The 16,788-nt window shown below is 47.3% G+C and overlaps 1 protein-coding gene and 1 long non-coding RNA gene across 5 annotated transcripts in view; one reads left to right on the top strand and one right to left on the bottom strand.

Moving 5' to 3' along the window:
* The window catches only part of glra3 (glycine receptor, alpha 3), a 51,200-nt gene that overhangs the window by 26,802 nt on the left and 7,610 nt on the right, over positions 1-16,788 (top strand). For 3 of the 4 annotated variants that reach the window (XM_076885432.1, XM_004538664.3, XM_076885431.1), the window contains 6 exons: positions 4,867-5,090; positions 5,955-6,037; positions 10,257-10,394; positions 12,262-12,476; positions 13,935-14,084; positions 15,372-15,500. In XM_076885432.1, coding sequence (XP_076741547.1) covers positions 4,867-5,090; positions 5,955-6,037; positions 10,257-10,394; positions 12,262-12,476; positions 13,935-14,084; positions 15,372-15,500 — 939 coding nt within the window. The remainder of the gene's footprint in view (positions 1-4,866; positions 5,091-5,954; positions 6,038-10,256; positions 10,395-12,261; positions 12,477-13,934; positions 14,085-15,371; positions 15,501-16,788) is intronic. The other variant, XM_004538665.4, reaches the window with a different exon arrangement.
* On the bottom strand, positions 816-1,786 carry LOC143419113 (uncharacterized). Its single transcript, XR_013099090.1, has 2 exons — positions 1,642-1,786; positions 816-1,063 (listed from the first exon to the last, which is right to left on the bottom strand). It is a non-coding gene; the product is annotated as an uncharacterized LOC143419113 (long non-coding RNA).

The following is a 16,788-nucleotide window of genomic DNA, read 5'->3' as shown; positions in this document are numbered from 1 at the left end:
CAGATGACTGTGTGGACAAAGGGAGCACATGTGCTTTGTCCTTTTAAATATGCCCAGGATTATTGGTTTTAAAATGTTTGAATTATTAGCCGATCGCACCACATTTCTTAAATATCTGAAGCAAGGACTGTGGACGGAGCTCTGGGACCAGAGGTGGTGCTGGAGCAGCAGCGCTAAAGGCAGGAACACCTAAAGAAATGCTTTGAATGTCCTTCAAGAAGCCTGAAGAACTTTTCCTGGAGATACTCAGAGTTCAGTCTGTGCTGAAGGATAAAGGTGTTCACACCAAACGCTCACTTTACAGCTCGTTAGACTTGGACACACACTGCTTTTGCCTGATTTGCTGCATTTCCATGTATGTTTGCACATTTCAGTCTCAGAGAAACCAAAGCAGTGAGCTTAAACACGCGATGAGAACAACGTCCTCTGGGAATTTTCCTGTGATTCGTGACAACAGCCGACACATTTACAGCGGACTAACACTACTACACAGCAAATCCAGCATGTCCAAATTAACACTGTCAGATTTGATTTCAACACTATTAAAGTGTCTATATGGGTCCACACCAGAGAGTGTTAATTTAACTCTTTTTGGAGAGTTGGTACGTTAACTCTGATTTAGTGTTAAACACCAAATCTGTCTGGAGTTGATAATTTAACACTTAGTGTTAAGAGTTTATATATTAACTCTCAAAGAGTATTTTAGTTTAACTACGTAAGAGTTATCTTCTAATTCATTCTAAAAAGCGGGAATTTTACTGTTCTGACCTTCTAGAAATTTCTTTTGGAAATAAACATTTACTAAAAAGATGCAATGGTTTTTGAAAAACATTTATTCTGAACTGTGCACCACAATTTCAAAACATTTTCTGAAAGATGTAACAGTATACATGTTCTCACTTTCATTAGAATTTTGTTTATCAAAAGGTCTGACATGGTAAATGCAAATAACAGCATCTCATCACTTATTTCTTCAATACAATATGCATGTCCTTCATTCATCCCTTTGTGGAACTGCAACGCACTTCTGCTCTCCCCCATATTCCATCTTCACAAGCATATCCTGTGCGGAGATTGAATAAAAATTAGTTGACACTAATTAATGGCACAAATAATCCGGTAATCAATTGCAGCACAGCAAAAAAAAGGAATCCTCTTTGAGCCATTACTTGTGTAAAGTATTTTCCCAAAAGACAAGGACACAGGCAACAGGTAATACTGAACTAAATGTAAAACCTCAACCTTTTTCATTTTTACCTAAACCGTGTGCACAAAACTCTGGAGGGATCTATGCTAACGTAGAATCCAGTCAGGACGTCTGCTACTGCTGTTTGCTCGTTTTTTTTTATGGGCGATCGTTTTCAGGCTTCAAGTAGCACCATTATACCAACATTTCACATTCTACACATTGTTTTAGGTGTATTTGACCAAAAGTTTGACTGAAAATTCACATGCAAGCTTTTTTTCAAGGCTGTGGTATTTGCCCGCAAACAATACCTTTCAGCTAGCTAAAACAGAGTATTATGCTATCACCAAGCAACATGGCTAATGCCTTTCACACAGCTTTGTCTCAACTCCAAAGAGCCACAGAAGTAAAAGCTCATAATAATAATTGAAACAATCTTTGAAAAAATGACTTACCAAGCATGGCAAACAACTCAAATATGTAGAGCAAAATGTTCTGAAACGGCTTCACTTCAGCTTCGATTGGAGCCGTGCTGGGGGCGGAGTCTGTGAATTTACTCTGTTGGTGTCATAGCCCCTGTAGGAGTTCAGAGTTAAGAGGTCAAGAGTTAATGTTTCCATTGTAACACCTCAAGATTTGACAGAGAAACACTCATTTTTAACACTCGATTTTAACTACTATCATTTTACACCTCAGAGTTACATTAAAAGAATGTGACTCTGCTTAGAGTAAAATTAACTCTACTTTTGCAAGAAGACTACTAACACCAAAACATTTAACACTTTTGAATTTGCTGTGTACTGCTCATTATTTGATCCGTTTTGAAGCATTTAAAAAAATGCAAACTCAAACTAATGTGTTGCATTTGTTTACCCTCCCCTCTCCTTCATTAGACTGCAGTAAATACTTAAAGCATGGGGCGAGTGTGTACCGGGAAGGATTTTGAAACAGGACTATGAAAGAAAGGTTCTGTGTTTCACGCATGGTGCAAATACTGCGTGAAAGCTAAAATAATTGATAGCTGAACAGATGCAGGACTCTCTGGCTGCCAGCAGAGATCAGGAGTGTGAGAGCGTGCAGGATCGCCCCGGGTCAGCCACTGCATCGCTGCACAGTGAATAGTATTTCCTGAGTCCTGCGTCAGTGAGCGCTGAGACACCAATGAATCTGCAACATGACTCCCTGGGAGCCGTGATCATGACGTTCGCTCTCCTACGACTGCAAATGTGATGCAGCGGTGCAGAATAAGTCACCTGTGAAATGTAATATCCGCACAGCTCTGCCCTCGCTCCACTTTTATCCACCTTCTTACTCTGCTGTCCTACAGTGGGGGTCTGATCTGGGTTTCACTTAGGTGCACCTTGCCCTCCTGTTGTATGTCGGTAGGCTACACAACGATCTGAAATGTCTAAGCTGAAGCTGTGGCAGGGCTGTTGTGGGTTTGGGCCCTGCGACACGTCTGAGGAGAAGTCGCAGCTCGTGAAATAAAAGCAGCGCGTTCAGAAGCATCGACGCTGCTTGAGTTAGTTTCATCAGCCACATGTGCGCTCGCTGCACAGCGACTCCAGCTCCGCCCGAGCTCTGCTGAAGTGGAAGAGCAGTGATGTCACTTCCACTCAGTGAGCACGGCGAGCGGTGATGCTCACTGCCTTTTACAGTGCATTCTGGGAATTTTCTATGGAGCTGTCGTGCATTGGAGTGATAGTGTCATCGGGGCACTCGCTTCACCATCGAGGGACCAAACAGTCGTGTTTCCTGCAGATGGCTGTGCTGCTCTTATCCTCGTGGAGCGTTAAACCTTCCAAAAAAATCCTCCAACAGACAAATGGAGCTGGTTCCTTCACTAAACTGCGTCCTTAGGAAAAGAGGAAGGATCCTGCTGAGTCATGCAAACTCCCCTGTGGGGTCTCCAGCTGTTATCCCAGCAGATCAGCTGATCTGAGTGCTCAGCTGAACAACTTGATCTGATGTCGTCGTGTTGGTGTTGTTCCTGGATCATCATCACTGATGTTGGTCCAGGTTAAAGTGACCAATCACACTGTAGTGATGCCATAGTTCTGGGACATGGAAACACAGTCACACCCTAACCACCCTCTTTGTTAGATTTTCTTTCCTGAGTGGACATCTGCAGGTGATTGGTCAGATCCAATGTTGGTGCATAAACAACACTGACACAAGGATATCAGATTGACCAAACTGCTTTAGCCTCTCCAAAGCTGCTGCACACCTCCCTGCAAGCCACTTTGCAACCCACGTCCACCCCAGCTCCTTCTTTTATATTGCCTGATGCAGTCGTTGTTGGTGTTGATACCCAACCCAAGAAATATGGTTGTTGATAATGAATTAGTTATCTTATATATTTTTAATGCTTCCATGGGATCCCTGCTGTGATCAGATGTCTCTGGAAGATTAACGATGTCACATAAGAGTTTGTGAGTCACAGAGTAAAGGATGTGATGGTTTGACTTGATGAATTTGCCCATTCTTTTCACCGTTCCTTCAAAGACCATTTTTCATTTACTTTTACTTCTTTCATCTCTAGGTAGGCTGGCTGGAGCCCAGTCGAGTGTGGCGCCATCTGTTTAAAGGTGCACTTTAGCTGTAGACATGGAAATAAAACAGGGCCTAAAATTGAGCCCTGTGGGATTCCTTACAGGAACTTGATTTACATCCATCTGTACAAACACACTGAACCAAGCTGTGGCCCCTGTAGTCACTCCAACTATCATCTCTGAGTCTTCACAGCAGCAAACAGGGCAACGCTACTTCCTGTCCAAAGCATTAAAAATATAACTTGTTGCTGCTGCTGTTTTTGCGCTTCGACTGAGCTGTAAGAAAGGAGTCGCCTCGAGGACCCTTCAAGGCTGAAGCAGTCACATTGCTGCACGCTCATGCCTGCGTATACTGATGGGAGTAACGAGGCGTCAGCCGCCTATAAGGTGTGCCTGTGCATGAACACGTGTTCACTGACATGTTTGCATCACGCTATCCTCCAGCACAGCTGATGCACAGGTCTATAATTGATTACAGGCCTCTGTCTCATCTGTGTACACCTCAAGCCTTTCAGTCAGGATAAAAATATGACGGGTTCAGTGATTGAGTATACGAATCAGGTTCCAGGACTTCTGTGAAACGACACGTAGCCCAATTTATATCCGCCCTGTGAGAACATGTTCAGGGAACTTGTCCTGTTCAGACAACACGAGCATGCATATCTGTGTGTCAGGGGAAATGCAACAATATGCAGGGCCTCCTTTGTCATGCTTTTCATTCCCTAACACGTCAGTGTGTGAAAGGTCTGCGCTGCAGGCCAGTTTAGACTCTATAGACTCACTCGCTGTTGGATTTGAGTCTCTCGCTGAAAAAAGATTCCATCAGCTGCCTTCAGAGCATCAGAGCTTTGATGGGGCTTCGTGGACGTGGACTAACGTCTTCCCTGTTATCTTTGACCTGATAACAAGCTGGATGTTCGCCTCCTCATCAGTCTGGAGAACGCGGTATCCTTGATTTCCAGTCAGTCAGGCCACAGGATGGTTTCCACGTGGTCACGAGGGACAACTGTATAGTTTCTCCTCCTGTTCTCGTGTAAATGATCTCTGTGGTTATTTATTTTTACGTTTCTGACAGTCGCATGTGCTTCTCTATGTGTGACTTAGTCGTGTTATGTTGTGTGTCTGCAGGACTACCGAGTGAACATCTTCCTCCGTCAGCAGTGGAACGATCCCAGGCTGGCGTATTCCGAATACCCCGATGACTCTCTGGACCTGGATCCCTCTATGTTAGACTCCATATGGAAACCGGATCTGTTCTTCGCCAACGAGAAGGGAGCCCACTTCCACGAAGTCACCACAGACAACAAACTGCTCAGGATATTCAAGAACGGCAATGTTTTGTACTCTATAAGGTGAGCAGCAGCACGGTTAAGAAAAACCTTCGTGACACATGGAGTCATGTCACTCTGACTTCTGTTTATTTCCTGTAATTTGAAGGTACAAGCTCCTTTATGCGTGAAACCAAGGATCCGTGTGCAGTGTACATACATGCATGCATGCTTTCATAGCCAGAGGCACGTAGCGAACTCTGAGATACCGAGGAAGACGCATCTGCAGAATGAATATATGCACGTCTGCAGTCGTGTCTATTTAATCAGGTCACTGATATAAAAATGTTTAGAATATCTTCCTGTTGTTGGGTTTAAGTCCATCGCCTCAGACTTCATGGTGCTAAATGTAAGTCTTTGATATGTGAAAGTAAAGTGCTTTACAGGTTAGTTAATGAACAGGTCCAAACTTTGGAGCAGTTTTAGGCTGATCTTCAGAAATGTTCTGATTTGAGCTCGCTGCTGCCTCGCCACATGTCCTCTGGCCTCACACTGTTTTCTCACTGCTAGCTCGTCGCGTTTAAACACTGGACCGCATTTATTCATTTAACTAATCTGACTTGCAAATGTTATAATATGAGCTCCGATTAAACATTTATTCTTCATTTTTGGGTTTAGTGGAACTTTTTATGTCCATCGTGAGTCAAAGAGAGAAGGTCTTCATGTGCCTGCTTTAGGATTTAAACATTAGATGCTGACAGTGGTTCTGTAAGTTTGTCAGAGTGGGATCTCGTTTCTGAATATTTTGATGTATAAAGTCTGATATTATCGGGTATCCTCTTGGTTCCAACAGTGCAGGTGGCACATTGATATAAACTGACATGTTACGATGTCTGTGACTTTGAACCCACGGTCTCGGTCTTCAGTGTCTCCTCTCTTTCTTTTCAGGCTAACGTTAACTCTGTCGTGTCCCATGGATCTAAAAAACTTCCCGATGGATGTTCAGACGTGCATCATGCAGCTGGAGAGCTGTAAGTACTGCATGACTGTACACACTCGCAGCACTTTCAGTATGAACGATGTACAGTGTGTCTTTAACCCTTTAAACCCTAACCTGTCGCCGGTGACGGAAAGGGTTTCAAGCAGGCGTGGGTAACTCCAGGCCTCGAGGGCCGGTGTCCTACAGGTTTTAGATCTCACCCTGGGTCTTCACACCTGAATCACATGATTAGTTCATTACCAGGCCTCTGGAGAACTTCAAGACATGTTGAGGAGGTCATTTAGCCGTTTAAATCAGCTGTGTTGGATCACGGACACATCTAAACCTGCAGGACACCGGCCCTCGAGGCCTGGAGTTGGACACCGGCCCTCAAGGCCTGGAGTTGGACACCCCTGGGTTAAAGGGTTAAGAAACACCTTTCATTCAGGCTGTGAGCCATTGAGCTCCGTTCTTAATTACAAAGAAGCTCTTTTCAGCTCCAGATTTTTGGTTTGGCAGCGTTTTTACATCTGATGCGATTAGTGTCACTACCTGGAATCAAACCGGTGACTTGAGCTTGCCGGGTAAATGTGCTAACCACTACACCACCAACAATTAGAAGGGCAGTTAAATATCCACCGTCAATGCAAAACTGCAGGAGATGCAATGTTATGGTCAAGGTGCAGAGAAGGATGCATCATCGAGGAGCTGCGACTCGGTCACATGTGAACATTTAAAATTTATGGTCACAACACGACAGGGCGGCTGGTGATGGGGCGGGGTCTTTGACTCCAAGTCAAGCTCGTTGTTGCAGCTGTGCCCCGCGACTCCTTCAGGCACACCTGGGAAAACAGAGTCCTCGTCTTCACATCAGCAGCCAAACTGCAGCTGACAAGCCGTGTCGTTCTGCCACACGTGTGTTCATACGTACGCGGAGATGCTTCTTCTTCACCTGCCTGCATCTCTCTCTCTATCCCAGCATCCTCCTGTGTCACACCAACCCTCACACGTCCACAGAACAAACTCTGAACTCGCCTGCGACACATTTTGAAGGTTTCCTCGGTGGGAGATGAATCCCTACACGAATACAGGAAAACACTAACAGATCGCTTTCTTGGTGCCAGAATGCAGCTGACATTTAAAGAGCCTGTTTGCTCCATGGATGAACAAGTTCCCCCTGCCATGTGGACTACTGCACCCCTCCCTCTTTACCATCTGGAGGACCATCTTTGAACTGACAGTAAGCCAGATGGTTCCTCATCCTCAGTCCAGAGGACACAGCGTCCGTGATGGGATGGGTTTCTACTTGGTCACAGTCCACCTTAAATGGACCATGAGCCAAAATGCAGCTGACATTTAAAGAGCCATTTGGGGAGCTGTTAGCAGGGTCTGCTCTCCTGCCGGCCGTCGCCTTGATTCTGAAGCAGACGTGTGCTGCGGCTGGATCAGCTAAACTTTCTGACCAGCTGATGGGAGATGCTTCAGAGGCTGCGGCTCTGGGCCGCTGTGAATTTGCAGAGATAGACAGGAGCTAATTACAGCGGCAGTCATTCCCAGCGAGGCTCAGAATGAGATTAAAACTCTGATCCGTGTAGATAATGTTTAAATCCCCCCCCCCTCACAGACAGATAAAAGCAGCCCGAGTGTGGATTAAGACTTCTGTCATGGAGAGGGAAGTTCCTCGGGTTAAAGCTGTGTGCTTAAACATACAGCAGCCCCCCGCCCGCCGCCGCCTGTCGTGTTTCCGCTCCGCGTGAACATGTATATTCCATATCCCAGCGATACGTCTCCTCCGATCCGTCTCCGCGCCCACAGAGGCTCGGTGCGTGACTCTGAATATGTAGCACGCTGCTTCTGTTCAGACGTGTGCTGCCTGCACATGCAGGAAGTCCGTGCTGCAAACAATACCATGATTTCAGAATCTGTTGATGTCGTGCGGATGATGCTCCAGAAAGCTGGATGAAGAAGAGATTCATTCATCCATCCTGAAGTATATTTAGTCTCCCTCCATGGGAACATATTTTAGCAGCATATCTTTTTAAGGAAGCAGTCGTGTTTAATGATGTTGATACAGTTATGATGACGAATCCATCGTCTGCCCAATCAGAGGCCTGGCCTCAGGGACACAGCCCTCGAAGAGCTTATTCATCTTCACTGGTAGTTCCAGTCCTCTCTGACCCACATACACACACATAGAAACACACACACACTGAGACGTAAGCACACGCACACACAGACACGCACAGATTATTTGCATTGCTGCTCCCTGATGTCAGACGAACCATAAGGACGCATCAGGACATACTGGCATGCAGAGGAAATGAGTCGTGACGTGGTCCGTGTTCGAGGACAGAAAGTCCTCGGTCCAGGTTTATGTCTCGTTCCGTGAAACATAATTGGAGGCTGTGGTTGCAGCCTGACCCTGTTCAGGTCGCGTCCGGGACCAGCCGAGCTTGTAAGTGCAGCGAGTCGACAGTCACGGCCGCCGCTGCCACCGGAGGCCGTCGTAAGATTTAAAAGCATCCCGAGCCGAGCACAGATGCTCGTGTGGAAGGCTGCAGGCCTCCTCTGTTTTTCTCTTTTTTAACATGCAAACACTTTTCACGCACTTTCAGCCGAAGCTTAAGAAGCAGGATGAACTCATTCTTTCTGTGCATGGCTGCAGGCTTGCACCAGCACATACCAGCTGCTTCCTGCGCTCGCCGAAGAGCCCCGCAGCGCTCCGACCGCACGCATTCATACGTGGCTTCCGCTCTCCCTCTGCCTTCACCCGGACACAGAAGAAGAGGGGCCACTGAAAGCTGGATATAAGACGCATGTGTGAAAACAAGAATAATATCACGGCATCTGTTTGCATTAACATCAAGCCTCCTGCATCATCCAGCCATCTCTGGCCCGTCCTCGGGCACGTTGCAGTGCCTCTCTGATGTGTGTGGTGATATCTGTGCTGGTGGTGCGTTTGGCCGTGAGCTCTATCTAAAAACATCCAGTGTCCTGTGTGCTGAGGACGGGACGCACCAATGAGATGCACGAGTCCTAAAGATGGGAAAACTAAGGAAGCTAAACAGAGCCGGAAATCAGGGCTGACACAAGAACAGGCTGCAGCGATCCGCAAACGTCGTCCTCGAACATCAGTCTGAGAGCGTCTGCGAGCTGCGGAGAGCAGCTGCTGGACTTTCACAGCTCAGCAGTCCTCGCTCTGCTTCCTCCTTTTTTTGGTATCCAGATGTGCCAGCTGTGAGTCCCACAGGCACGCCCCCTAAACATCAGAGCTGCAGGCGTTGACCTGAGCGCTGATAATGAGCTGGATGCTCTCCTCTTCAGTCCGAGGATGCGGCGTCCATGTTTGGATGAGTCTGACCTCAGATCAGTTTTAAAGGAGCTTTGGTCCAGAGGAGATGGCGCCGGTCACATCTGGCTTCTTCTCTGCGCACAGAGATTCCTCCACATGATGACGATGAGATGTTCACAGTGAGGAGCATCGTTCTGAAAACCAGTTTGTGGATGCAGTTTCTGAGAACTTCTGGCCCTCTGAGACGCTCTTTTTATACCCGATCATGTGACTGACCTGCTGACAGCCTGATTAGCAGCTCAGTGTTCCTCCAGCTTTTTCTTTCTCGTCCGAACTACTTTTCCAGCTTCTTGTTGCAGCCCTGCAGATCTTTTAGAGACGTGTTGCTGCCCCCAAACTCAAAATGAGCTCATAGTTTTTTCACTTTAAACATTTGATGTTTTTTTTATGTTGGGTTGTGAAAAAATCTGAGATTTACGAATCATCGTGCTCGTGTAAATGAGGCATGTTGTACAGAGCAAGAACCAGGCCAGTTACCATGTGAGGCACAGGTGAGCCGACACAGGTGAAAACACAGCAGACGGTCACAAAGGGGGAAAAATCAGAACAAGACACGAGAGAAAAGTACCCTTCAAAATAAAACAGGAAATAACCAAAAACACAGTGATGCTGAAACACAGAGACCGAGGACCACTGAGGAAACGATGCCGACACAGAGATGCACATTTAAAAACAATAAAAACATTAAAAACACTGAAGCTGCATAAATGGAGACCCTGGGTGTGTTCAGCATCTGTCGTAGTGCGGGCCCCACGAGGAAGGAAAACGTGCCTGCTGCCCTGAAACACCGACAGTCTGCAGACACAAGAGTGCGAACACAAGTCGACACAATCTGAACAAAAGATGGTCAAACTACACACAGACTTGTGCTCTGTGGCCTTTTTTAAATCTTTTGTCTCTCATAATTTCTGTGTTTCAGTCGGCTACACCATGAACGACCTGATCTTTGAGTGGCAGGAGAACGGACCTGTTCAAGTGGCCGACGGCCTCACGCTCCCACAGTTCATCCTCAAAGATGAATCAGACCTCCGATACTGCACCAAGCACTACAACACAGGTAACACACACACACTGCCGTAAGCATCAGGATGCAGGTAAGATGCACACACAATGAAACGGTTGCCACGTTTCATCCGTCACGTTTGTGCTCCAAGGATCGAGTCGAAAAACAAAGTGAGGGAGAAACAAACCGACTGACAAAGCAGGTCCTGACCAGACATGGATGTAGTGTGTGTGTGTGTGTGTGTGTGTGCGTGTGTGTGTGTGTGTGTGTGTGTGTGTGTGCGTGTGTGTGTGTGTGTGTGTGTGCGTGCGTGTGCGTGTGTGTGTGTGTGTGCGTGCGTGTGCGTGTGTGCGTGTGTGTGTGTGTGTGTGTGTACACATATGTTTGTAGGGACCAAAATTTGGAAGTTTACTATACGAGTTCAATTCAATTCAGCTTTATTTACACAGCGCCAAATCACAACAACAGTCACCTCTAGGAGCTTTATACTGTAAGGTCGACCCTACAATAACACATACAGAAAAAAACCCAACAATCATATGAGCCCCTATGAGCAATCACTTTGGCGACAGTGGGAAGGAAAAACTCCCTTTTAACAGGAAGAAACCTCCAGCAGAACCAGGCTCAGGGAGGGGCGGGGCCATCTGCTGTGATTGGTTGGGGTGAGAGAAGGAAGACAGGATAAAGACATGCTGTGGAAGAGAGACAGAGGTTAATAACAGATATGATTCAATGCAGAGAGGTCTGTTAACACATAGTGAGTGAGAAAGGTGACTGGAAAGGAAAAACTCAATGCATCATGGGAATCCCCCGGCAGCCTACGTCTATTGCAGCATAACTAAGGGAGGATTCAGGGTCACCTGGTCCAGCCCTAACTATATGCTTTAGCAAAAAGGAAAGTTTGAAGCCTAATCTTGAAAGTAGAGATAGTGTCTGTCTCCTGAATCCAAACTGGAAGCTGGTTCCACAGAAGAGGGGCCTGAAAACTGAAGGCTCTGCCTCCCATTCTACTTTTAAATACTCTAGGAACAACAAGTAGGCCTGCAGAGCGAGAGCCAAGTGCAGGCTAATCGAGTAAATCGATTTGTTGATCAATTATTAAGTCATGTACTAACAGAGACTTGGAGGAGAGAGACCTAATATTTAATAATCCACATTTCACTGTTTTACTCTTTGGTTCAGATGTGGATACTGTATTGTTCTTTCTTTGTGATTGTTTATGTTTAAGTTGTTTGTTGCTGGTTTTTAGTTTGTTCTTTGTCTGTTTGGGAGCTGACACAGTCTCTATGGAGATGGGTTTTTGGGGGGTAGCAGGAGGAGAGAAGCTGCAGAGAGGCGTGTAAGACTGCAGCTCTGCTTCCTGGTCCCAACTCTGGATAGTCATATTTTGGGGGGTTTAATAAACTTGTCCATGTTTCTAGAAATGAGAGCTGCTCCATCCAAAGTGGGATGGATGCCGTCTCTCCTAACAAGACCAGGTTTCCTCCAGAAGGTTTGCCAATTATCTATGAAGCCCACATCGTTTCTGGGACACCACTCAGACAGCCAGCAGTTTAAGGAGAACATGCGGCTAAACATGTCACTCCTGGTCTGATTGGGGAGGGGACCAGAGAAAACTACAGAGTCCCACATTGTTTTGGCAGAACAGAGTCAGAGTTTGACCCGCGGCGGGTGTGTCGCCGAGTGGGTAAAAGCGGTTAGACACATGAACAAGTTGGTGGTGTCTTAAACAGAAGCCCCAGGTACACATATGTTACAAGTATCATTACTGCTAAAGGAGGCCGAGGGACAGGTGAAGCGGCCATGCTGCTAGCGAGTCGGCTACGAGGTGGGAGTATCCTCTCGCCCCCGTCGCTCATGCCAAAGCCTATGTTGAAGTTTTCCTGTCTGCAGGTTTGTGACTGTCGCTCCTTTGTCACAGGAAAGTTCACCTGCATCGAGGTGCGCTTCCACCTGGAGCGTCAGATGGGCTACTACCTGATCCAGATGTACATCCCCTCCCTGCTCATCGTCATCCTGTCCTGGGTCTCCTTCTGGATCAACATGGACGCCGCACCGGCCCGCGTGGCCCTGGGCATCACCACCGTCCTCACCATGACGACGCAGAGCTCAGGCTCCAGGACCTCACTGCCTAAGGTGTGTGTGTGTGTGTGTGTGTTGTTCGTTGTGAGGCTGTAATGATGACGCGGTTCACAGTAGGCGGTCCTCAGCCGCCGCTGCGTGTCCAGCAGAGGTGATGCTGCATCCATGTCTTCTCTTCTCTCTGGCAGACTCAGCCTTCCAACCATTCCATCTTTTTTTCCTTCCCATCACAGACTCTCAATTATTCAATCAGTATTTATTTCTACAGCACATTTAAAAAGGGAAGTGTCCATGAAAGTGCTTCACACAAGGCAGATTCCAACGAATGGCAACAAAAACAGTTAATAAACAGGTTTAGTTACAGTTACAGTGACAGTTACAGTTACATAGCACAAATGCAGACCGGGTGGAAGTCCGAACTAGTTTGCTTCAAAGGCTAGGTGGAACAGGTGAGTTTTTAAATGATTGAATGGAGTCTGACATGCGGGGTTTAGGTGCAGCCATTGCAGAAGCTTGGCACTTCAGTTGGTATTGTGGAGGTGTAGCTGCTCTGCAGCAGAGTAACATCTCCATCACAAAGTGCTGCCGTTCCTACCCCAGAAAAACAAAAGCACACACTCAGCTGTTCATGATGTAAAACCTCACAATTCAGAGCAGCTTCCACCACAGCCCAGACAAAGCTCCTGCATCCACTCTGGAGACAGCTGGTGAAGCAGAGCAACACAAAGCCTGCAGGCACGGGGGTCACACAGTGACCCAGGGACGTTTTGAATGTGATTGGTCGATTGGACAGGGGTTTATACATGTTAATGTCTCATCTGGAGTTTGCTTTGGACCAGGTTAGGTCTGCGGCAGATGTTACCATGGTGACGTGCTGCTGAGTTTTTGTCCTCCGCCATCTTACCGGATGTTTTGCACGCACAAACCGAAGTCTGTTTATTCCACACATCATGCGTCTGGCAGAGCGTGAGTGAGAACAAGCCCCACAGTCCTGCTCTGGTATCGTGTATGCATGAGAAACAATCAGACACGGAGCGCTCGTTACATAAGCCTTATTAACTCATCAGCACACTCATCCCTCCCTCACATACTGTACACACACAAAGGCTAGGCCGAACAGCTGTGTGTGTGTGTGTGCGCGCGTGTGTGTGCGTGTGTGTGTGTGTGTGTGTGTGTGTGTGTGTGGAGGTTAGGAGGTTTCTCATGTTTCCAGTGCTTAACAGAGCTTTGCACTCCAGTATGTTACATGTGTCTGAATAAGTCATCGTTTCATAAAGGAGGGCAGTTACATCTTCTTGACACCACGGGCGTCACAGCAGCGCACTCAGACACACACACACACACACACACACACACACACACACACAGCTGCAGCCCTGAAATAAAGTCTATAATTATTGCAGAAAATGAAACATCTGTGCAGTCGGAGTTACGTTTGAGACTCACTGTGAACTTAAACCACTGACGGTGAGCGCCTCCAGCCTGCTGAATGAAGCGTGTGTGTGTTTACAGGTCTCTTATGTGAAGGCCATCGATATCTGGATGGCCGTGTGTCTTCTGTTCGTCTTCTCTGCGCTGCTGGAGTACGCCGCCGTTAACTTTGTGTCGAGGCAACACAAAGAGCTGCTGCGCTTCAGACGGCACAACAAGAATAAGAGCAAGGTACAGAAAAGTCCCACACACTGCACAGCACAGCGAACGCAGCACCATCCAGAGTGAGGAACACCTACACACAGTTTGTGACCTGCATCCACAGACTGATGGACCGCTGTGACTCGTGTGCTCTGGGCTGAGGCTGCCACCGTGTGGTGACACGTTGTTGTTGCAGCGTTCTGCTCAGAGACGGCACGAGGTGAGAAAGGCCCAGATCCAATCCGGCTCACTGTGAGGAGCGCAGGTCCACGCCGTCCAGGCTGAGGCTGAGCACCCCGGCTGAGGGGAACGCTGACAGCAGCACAAATCATTCATCGTGGGAATTTTCAGCCTCGTCCGATGTTTAGAGTTCAGGAAAACTAAGGAAAACTTTGACTCGCTGCATCCAGGAAAAAATCTCTTCCAACTTCTGTTATTTAAATTTTTCATATATCTGTGCAGAAGTCATAAGTACACTTTTGGCCCATCCCAGGGTGGAAAAATCCCTGAAAGATTTCAGGATAAAAGTCTGGATTAGCTTTAGACGTGTGTCACGTATAAACCTGCACACACATCTCGTTTGTTTCTATGGAAACACTTTTGAAATGTGCTAACTCGTTATTTTTATTCTTATTAGAATTTATAGAAAGACAGAGATATGTGGGAGCATGTCAGAAATGGATTTATCACTTCCATCTGACGTTTGAGCTTCCAGCTCAGCGTGGAGCGCCAGGTCGGATTGGAGCTGGGCCGGAGAAGGAGGAGGAAGTGGTGGAGGAATCGGTGCTTCTCGCTCCGCATGTTTGAGTCATCTCGCTGTATCGGTGCATGACGCAGCATGTAACCGCATCAGTGTGATGATTCTGTGTTTCTGCAGCCATCCAACCCGGATGAGCCTGAGCTCGGTGCGTGATCACGACCTCGGCGGGCTGGAAGATCAGCATTCAGTCAACTCGCCAACACAAACGTGTCACTGACACGTCCTGATGAAAGCACAGACGCTGAGCCTGTGGGTCTGAAGACTGAATGTGAACAGAGACCTGCAGACACACTAAGTTTACTGTTTAACACAATGAAATAAAAACAAACACACATGGAAACAATTTTGGAAAAGAAAACACATAAAAAATCATTTTACGGTCGATTTAGCTCATAGACAGCGTCTGATGCAAATCCATCAGCGTTCCTATCTGTGCGTCTGTGCAAGCAGCTGAACGTTTCCCTGCGTTGACTGAACGGCTGAGCGGCCCAGCCTGCTCTTTTTCTTTTGTTCTTCCTTTTGCTTTCTGTTGACGTGTGCATGCTGTCGGTCGGTAGATCAGTGGAGGTGCCGTTGATCCAGAGGAGCTAGCCGAGTCCCTTCGTCGTATTAACACTGACGACGGCCTCAAAGCGGCAGAGCCTCTGTACGGATCTATGACCAACATCTACACCAGCAACCACGGGGTAATGCCACGCTGCATGTGTGTGTGTCTGTGCGCATGTTTCTCTTGCAGGAGCTCCTCCTCCATCAGTCTGACACTTTTCACACAGCAGCTTCATAAATAAGACAGGATGTGTTGAAGGAGTAAAATGGTGACACGAACATAAACGTATTTCTCTGATGTGTGCGAGTCGTGACTGTTTCTGTGGTTTTTAATGACATATTTCCAGATGAGTGCACATCTGGATCAGGACAGTTTGAGTGAGCATGTAAAACTTCAGCCTCCTTTCTTTCAGTTTAGAAGTCATATCTGGGCTTAAGGTAATGCAGCTGAGCTTAACTGTGCTCAGAAATATCTTCAGCTTACAGAGTATGTGTCGGTTTGTCCAGACAAACACGCGGCCGCTCAGTGATGATGAACAGCTGGAGGCTGGGACATTGTCTCCCACCGGCCGCCTGCAGAGCGGCCTGACTGTGTGGACAGTCTGAGGATGCTGTAAGCTGACAGGAAGTCTGTGAGCCAAAGAACAAAAATCACAGGACGCCAGCACAGACTCTGACATCACTGTTTATCCACAGGCATGGTTTTTAAATGATGATGTCACTCATTAAGGGAACAAAGGTATCCACACCTGCCTGTCCTGAGTGTAACCTGATACCTGCTGTTTGTCTCACTGGAGGGTTTCCAGCATCAAAGCATCTGAGTCTGGTTTAAGTCCAGACTTTGACTCGGACGCTCCAGAACCTTTATTTTGTCCCTTTGAGCCAATCAGAGGCGGAGCTGCTGGTTCCTGCGTGGTTAGTCTGATGCACACGTGACTCAAAGCTTCAGAAAGTTCAGCTTCTGTCTCGTCAGCCCTCAGAATATTATCCTCCAGATGTTTGTTGGCAGATGTGCGACGAGACTTTGTGATCTTCTTGGTCAGCAGTGGTTTCTGCTTGGACTCTCCCATCTTTGCCCCGCCTCTTTCTTACCGTTGAGTCGTGACCTCTGACCCTAGCTGAGCTTAATAGATGTTGTTCTGGGCTCTTCTGTGACCTCCTGGATGAGTCGGCGATGGTTCCCAGGCTCTCAGCGTGGGTCGCTGGAGTCCCACAGCCTTAGAAATGTCTCCGTCACCCTCTCAGGCTGATGATGTCACTGACTTTGCTCCTCAGCTGCTTCTTGAGATCGTGGCGTGCTGCCGTTTGAGATCTTTCAGTCTGCTTCAGTTGGTCTTCGTCTATTTTAGTGATGGCAGCAGGCCTGGCAGTAATCAGACCTCGTGATTTTTCACGCAGGGCAGGAAGGTTTGGATACATACAGCTGTT

Source organism: Maylandia zebra, linkage group LG6 (genome assembly GCF_041146795.1).
Source record: "Maylandia zebra isolate NMK-2024a linkage group LG6, Mzebra_GT3a, whole genome shotgun sequence".
In the NCBI taxonomy this organism is placed as follows: Eukaryota; Metazoa; Chordata; class Actinopteri; order Cichliformes; family Cichlidae; genus Maylandia; species Maylandia zebra.
The sequence above is the reverse complement of the archived record's forward strand: the minus strand, read 5'-3'. Positions and strand labels throughout refer to the sequence as shown.